Below are 6,820 nucleotides of genomic sequence, written 5' to 3'. Positions count from 1 at the left end.
CTGACATGGTTTCAAAATCCTATAGTGTCATGGCTCCTCCCACTCTTAGGGCCAATATTAATGATAACCTTATTTTTTTTCTTTTTTTCGCTCCTTGCCTCCTAAAGTTCACACAGGCTTGCATTCGGGAAATGTCTCATACCACTTTTAACAAACTCCTTCTCCACCCATATTCTTGCGTCCCTGCAGAAGACCCTCATAACCAGGCTTGAGCCCCCATCCTGGTCTTTGCCCCCTTCCAGCAGGAAGTAGCAAAGAAAGAAATTTTGCCCTTTTTCCTATCAACAAAAGGCTGGAATGAAAGGTTGTGGCAGGGGCCAGCACTGATGAAGCCCACATAGAAAAAGACAAGATGACCCTGACACCAGTACCCCTGATTCCATCAAACCGAAACTGAAGCCATAAACAGAAGACAACTCATCTCCACCCAAAACAACTTTGTTCCGCCTAAATCTGTTTCCCCCCCTGCCAACCCAGTTTTCCTGCCTGACCTCTCCTCACCCTATAAAAGAGACATCTCCCCCCACAACGGGCGCGGCTTTATGGACCCCCACCTTGGGTCCGAGGTCCACCTGGGGCGCAATAAATTTTCCCTTCCTTTGAGAAATTTAGCCTGGCTCTCCTTTTCTTTACAGCGCCCAACCTTTCAACTATACAGTTTCAATTTATTGTGCACGTATAACAAAGTTGAATAGCCACAATTATCTGAAAGGTAATTCAAATGCTATTGTCACATATTTCAGTGAGGCTGTAGTTTTTTACTGACCAACAACAACAACAACAACAACAACAAAAACAGAATAAATGCAGGAGAAAATATGACAATCCAACATTCTTCTAATGAGACAGAGTAGAAAAACAATCACAAAAACACAAGCTGTAAAAGATCCACTCATTGCTATGATTATTTTCATAAATATCTATATTTCTTTAAGACACTTTGTGAACATGCAATGTGTATGAATATTACTTTAAATTAAATAAAAACATCTTTAAATTGGTTTTATTCCTCATGTAGTTAATATTGAGAGCTAAGACCTTCTAAAATTATACCGGGGTCCTTGCTAATTTGTAAAACTGTGCCGAGATCCTGAAATGAAAACCACTGACCCAGTCCCTGGCCTGGCCTCAGGGACAGGATGTGACAAAGGCCTTGGAGCAGGAGAGAAGGTGGGCTAAGTCCCAGGTGTTGGGTGCGGGTCTCAGGGTCTCCGCACCCAGGGCTGCGATTGGGGCTGGAAGGTTACTGTTGGAGAGTTCCCCTCTCCCCACTTTCACTTTTTCTCATAACCTGTGTTGGGCCCTGCCTTCCTGGATTGGTAACTCACCCCAGTTCTCACTCCCCATTGCCTGGAGGTCTCCAGAGCAGCCAATCAGCATCTCTGCGGCTCCAGGTACAAAGTCTCCACCCACACCCCAGGACTCAGAATCTCCCCAGACCCATGAGCTCAGGTCATGAGGTCCCCAACCCTCCTGCTGCTGCTCTCAGGGGCCCTGGCCCTGACGGAGACCTGGGCTGGTAAGTGCGGGCTCAGGAAGGAAAAGGCCTCAAAGGAGGGAGGAACTTGTGGAACCCCGGGGTTGGGGGGTGGGGAGCGCAGGACCCCTGGAAAGGCCAGTCCCCACCACCTGGCCTGTTGTCCCCCATGACCCCACCCTATCCTGGTGCCTTTCTGTCCCTCCCAGCCCCTCCTCCTCTTGGTCCCTGAGTCTCATCCTTCACGTCCACAGCCCTTATCAATCTCAGGAGCCCCTCGCCCCCCTCCCCTCCCGCCCCATCTCCCCGGGAACTCTCTGGGAGAGAAGGGTCAGCCCGGGTCACCCCTCCCGCCCCCAGGCTCCCACTCCCTGAGGTATTTCGACACCGCGATGTCCCGGCCCGGCCTCGGGGAGCCCCGCTTCATCGCCGTGGGGTACGTGGACGACACGCAGTTCATGCGGTTCGACAGCGACTCCCCGGGTCGGAGGGCAGAGCCGCGGGCGCCCTGGATGGAGCAGGTGGAGCCTCAGTACTGGGAGGAGCAGACGCTGGCCCTCAGGGGCTCCATACCGGTGTACGGCGAGAACCTGCGCACCCTGCGCGGCTACTACAACCAGAGCGAGTCGGGTGAGCGGGCGGGCCCGGGGCGCTCACGACCCCACCCCCGCGGGCGGGCGGGGACCCAGACCCGGCCCGAGCGTCCCCCGAGGCAGGGGGACCCGCCGGACCCTCGACCCGGGACGCGCCCCGGGACGTTCCCCGCGAGTTCCCGCGTCGGTTTCGGTTTATTCCCGGCGGGGGCGGGCGGGTGACCGCGGGGTGACGCGGGGTGACAGGGCGGGGACAGGCTCTCACACCCTCCAGAGGATGCACGGATGCGACGTGGGGCCCGACGGGCGCCTCCTCCGCGGGTACTATCAGTTCGCCTACGACGGCGCCGATTACCTGGCCCTGAACGGGGACCTGCGCTCCTGGACCGCGGCGGACACGGCCGCTCAGATCACCCGGCGCAAGTGGGAGGCGGCCGGAGTGGCGGAGCAGTGGAGGAACTACCTGGAGAGCAGGTGCGCGGAGGGGCTGCGCAGGCACCTGGAGAACCGGAAGGAGACCCTGCCCCGCTCTGGTGAGAGGGCCCGCGAGGTCTCCCAACCTCCCTCAGGCCGGCGCCGCGGGGAGGATGGAGTCATGTCCACAGCAGCGCCCTCTCTTTGGTCAGGGGAGGGGGAGCCCCTCTGGGTTTCTTGAGTCCCCTTGGTCTCTCCGGAACCTGAGGGGAGACCAGCTCTGAAATCTCCCTTTACCGGATCCTTTTGACTGGGTAGCCATTTTGGAAACCATCAATTTTTCTCTCAGGGTCTTGCTATTGGTCAGAGGAAATTTTTCTTTTTTAAGATTTATTTATTTATGCATACAAGAACCGGGGTACAGGCCAGAGGTGCGAGGGACAAGAGAATTGACCAGAGACAGAGCGGGGAATCTGACTGCTGTTTTTCTGAGTGCTTAGGTCTGTCTCCTCAAGTCCGTGCTCTCCTCCTTAGAGAACTACATCCTCCTATCCAGAGCTGTCGCCCTAATTCTAGAGCTTTCTTTCTTTTATTTTTTTTATACAAGAACCGGGTACAGGCCATGTGCGCTGGACGGTGAGAGGATTCACCAGAGACAGGGCGGGGAACAGAACAGGCAGACTGACGAAATGCACTGCTGAGGGAGCAGCGGGTGAGACAGGAGAGGTTTGCCGCGCCATGTGGGGCTGGGATGGGAACCCGCACTGCAGAGGCTGCAGAAGGCCTCACAGTGCAGTGCTCAACCGCCTGAGCCACCAGGGAGGCCCTAATTCTAGATCTTTCTAAGACATAAGAGATTATCCCAGACCAGGCAGGTTTCTAGATTTTGTGCTTTCTCTTCTAAACCCACTGCCCTGTCCATTCTGAGGATGGTCACAGGAGGCTTTTTCAGGATCCATGAGGGAAAAACCCAGAGTGTGAACGTGCCTACCCTTCTCCTCAGAGGCCCCAAAGACCCACGTGACCCACCACCCCACCTCTGACCATGAGGTCACCCTGAGGTGCTGGGTCCAGGGGTTCTACCCTGCGGACATCACCCTGACCTGGCAACGAGATGGGGAAGACTTGACCCAGGAGATGGAGCTGGTGGAGACCAGGCCTGGGGGGTATGGAACCTTCCAGAAGTGGGCAGCTGTGGAGGTGCCTTCTGGAGAGGAGCAGAGATACACATGCCGTGTGCAGCATGAGGGGCTACTAAAGCCCCAAGTCGTGAGATGGGGTAAGGAGGGGGTTTGTGAGCACAGAGGCTCTACTCAGAGGCATCAGGACCCCTTCTGGAGACTTTCAGAGCTTCAGATTGAGGCCTGGGGCTCAGGGTCTCCCCTTCCCTTCCAGTGCCCCCTCTTCAGTCCTCCATTCCCACCATGGGCATCATTGCTGGCCTGGTCCTTGGAGCTGTGCTCACTGGATCTGCAGTGGCTGCAGCTGTTATGAGGAGGAAGAAGCGCTCAGGTAGGGAAGGGAATGGGAGAGCTTGTCTGCTGGGGACTTTCAGGCCACAGATAAAACTTGCCCTGCCTGGTAATGGGAAGTACCGCCCACACACTTGTGTTGCCCAGTCTGGAGCTGATTGCTAACCCTCTTTTGTAAAGCATTTTTGAAAATGATCTTGATAATTCTGGTGATGGGGCCCTGATGCCAGCAAATTACAGAGGGCATGGTCCCTCTGAGGGAAGACCCAGGAGGCAGTTGGTCCAGTCCCCCCTCATCTCTTCTCTTCATATTTCCTGGTCTTGCCCTAAGTGTCCAGTCACAGTTCTGGAAACTTCCCTGTGGTCCAGACTTGGGAATTTTTTTAGGAGTTCATGGCCTGACTCCTCCCTGGTCTCATATAATATTTCTTCCCCCAGGTGGAAAAGGAAGAAGCTACACTCAGGCTTCAGGTAAGTGTGGATCAGGGGTTTATCCCTGAGGCCCTGGGGACAGTGTAGGTGGAGCCCGTGGGGGAGTCACCCAGCTCAGTTCCTTCTATGGTCTCATCTCTCAGGGCTCTGACCAGGTTCTGTTTTGTTCTCCCCCAGGCAGCAACAGTGCCCAGGGCTCTAATGTGTCTCACAGCTGCTAAAAGTAAGACCCTGGAGGCCTGCGTTGGGAGGGGCTGGGGCAGAGAGGATGGGACCAGGTGATGGGGAAACTGTGAGGGGGACATTCTGAGGATGCGGTAGACTATGGAGAATGTCGACACTTACGTGTTTCTTTGAATTTTGCTTGTTTGTTTGTTTGTTTGTTTCTTTGAATTTTTTATGATCCTTTTCCTTCACAGTGTGAGCCCTTGCCTTGTCAGGGCTGAGTGATGCAGGATTTCTTCTCACCGCCACTTTGTAACTTGAAGATCTGCCAGTGTCTTTTGCTGCAAAAGGCATTGGAATGTGTCTCTGTTCTTACTAGATCATGAGAGGAGTTTGGGGAGACTGGTCCAGCCCTGCCCACCAGGCCCCTACCCACACTGACCTGTGTCTCCTCTTGATGACTTTCCTGCTCCAGCAAAGGCAGCTTGGTCTGCTTTTATCCCGTCTTTGTGTGTTTTTCTCAAGAACAGTAACTACTTCCCTCTTGAAATAATAGTTGAGTTCTGAAATTAATTTGTGTGATCTTGGCTGATGGGTTTGAGGGCTAATAAAAATGATTCCTAAAATTTGAGATGAAATAAATGCAAAACCTTTCAGAACCAAGCATTTGCTGTGCTCAGTCTGTGCGGGTGGGAGCGGGAGAGGCTATGAGGAACCAAGAGTGATGGGCCTGTGTCCAGTTGGTGCTCAGTGCATTGTGGGCTTTGACATGGTCACTCCTCAGGGGTTATGACTCTGCTCCTTTGTCCTTGTCCTTCAGGAGCACCTGTCCCAGTAGGGCCTGTGATCACAGAGACTCAGACACCTCCTGGCCTTGTGCTGTCCTGTCTGGACAGGGAGTGCTTGTGTGGCCAGGTCAGCCTAGGCTCAGCTCAGGGTCTAGCCTGCTCTCAAATTTCTATGTATTTCTATTTTGATTCTTTAGTTTTTATTTTGCTTTTTGCCTGTTCTCCTTGATGTGTAGAGACCAGGCCTCATGTCCCTTTGTCCCTGTCTCTGACAGCAACAGGAGCATCTGTCATTGTCCCCACAAGGCCCAGAGTGACTCCTGCACACAGGAGTATGGTAAGAGATGAATTCCCAGACTCGTAATTTTTGGCCTCATTTTAGGAATGTTTTCTAGATTATTCGTTCCACCTTTTCCACTCTTTTTGAAAGAACAAAATCTTGGTATTACTAGAAAGGAGGATTTGATAATTTCCTGATGGATTTAGAGACGTGCCTGATAGATATCTATTTTTCTTTACAGCTTCTCCCTGTAACCCAGCCCTTAAATGTAGTAACCCCAGTGCTGGTGCTAATCAAGACCCATGGGTTGATGGAGTCAGTTACCTTCATAGTTGACTGAAAAATAGGACCCATAAGCCTAGGTACCTGGACCTCCCTGGTGGCCCAGGGGTTAAGTCTCAGCGCTATCACCTCTATACGCCAAGTTCGATCCCTAGCCAGGGAAATAACCCACATATGTCCCACAGACCTCTCCTGTTTCACTTGCTGCTCCCCTTAGCAGTGTATTTCAGTAAATTCGCCTGTTCTGCTCCCCACTCTCTCTGGTGAATCCTCTCACCAACCCCACCCCTGCACTTCTGACCTACACCCCAGTTCTTCTATGCAAAAATAAATCTTACAAAAAAAAAAATCTAGGGACCTCTTTTCGAAAGACCCTTGTAATGTGCCACATTACTAAAGACACTGTCTCTAGAACAGGGAGGTGCTCTACACTGATGACACAACTGATAACCAGATGTGTGACTGACTGTTTATGCAACTAGGAAACCTCAATGAAGTAAAAACATGCACAACTTGCAGCCTGTGGAGAGTGTGTCCTAGTGGGGAGGGGAGACTGGGGACTTCGTGACGGTAGATCAGAGAGCAAACCACACGTGTCTGGTTAGAAGTGCGTAGGGGATGTGGGAAGTTGACCAGAGTCTGTGCGGGGACATGATGGTTTTCTTAACAGGATGGTCAGTGTGGGTCTCACTGAAGTGACCTTTGAGAAGAAGTTTGATGGACACGTTACCAACAAGGATGTGCAGAGAAGTTCAGTCCAGGCAGGACACCCTCTAGTGCAAATGCCTGAGCGGGAGTGTGTCTTGTGACTGACATGAGCAAGGAGGCCAAGAGCTGAGCAGAGGCTAATGGAGATGGGATCTGTGTGCACCCAGGTTATTCAGTCCTTGATGATGTTGGGAGGGTTTGACTCTCTG

The 6,820-nt window shown here is 52.7% G+C and overlaps 1 protein-coding gene across 2 annotated transcripts; it reads left to right on the top strand.

The window, feature by feature from the left end:
• Positions 1 to 1,447: 1,447 nt before the first annotated feature.
• LOC119252075 (class I histocompatibility antigen, Gogo-B*0101 alpha chain-like) lies at positions 1,448 to 4,971 on the top strand. Of its 2 annotated transcripts, XM_054698557.1 has the most exons (8): positions 1,448 to 1,519; positions 1,838 to 2,107; positions 2,328 to 2,603; positions 3,488 to 3,763; positions 3,880 to 3,996; positions 4,395 to 4,427; positions 4,566 to 4,611; positions 4,933 to 4,971. In XM_054698557.1, the coding sequence occupies exons 1-7, from the start codon at positions 1,456 to 1,458 to the stop codon at positions 4,607 to 4,609; spliced, it is 1,080 nt and encodes a 359-aa protein (XP_054554532.1). In that variant the 5' UTR covers positions 1,448 to 1,455; the 3' UTR covers positions 4,610 to 4,611; positions 4,933 to 4,971. The 2 variants fall into 2 exon arrangements, with proteins under 2 accessions (XP_054554532.1, XP_054554533.1); XM_054698558.1 differs by lacking the exon at positions 3,488 to 3,763.
• Positions 4,972 to 6,820: the final 1,849 nt, after the last annotated feature.

This window comes from Talpa occidentalis, unplaced genomic scaffold (assembly GCF_014898055.3).
Source record: "Talpa occidentalis isolate TD23 unplaced genomic scaffold, MPIMG_talOcc4v2.1 talOcc4.2, whole genome shotgun sequence".
Taxonomy (NCBI): Eukaryota; Metazoa; Chordata; class Mammalia; order Eulipotyphla; family Talpidae; genus Talpa; species Talpa occidentalis.
This window is presented reverse-complemented; position numbering and strand designations above follow the sequence as displayed.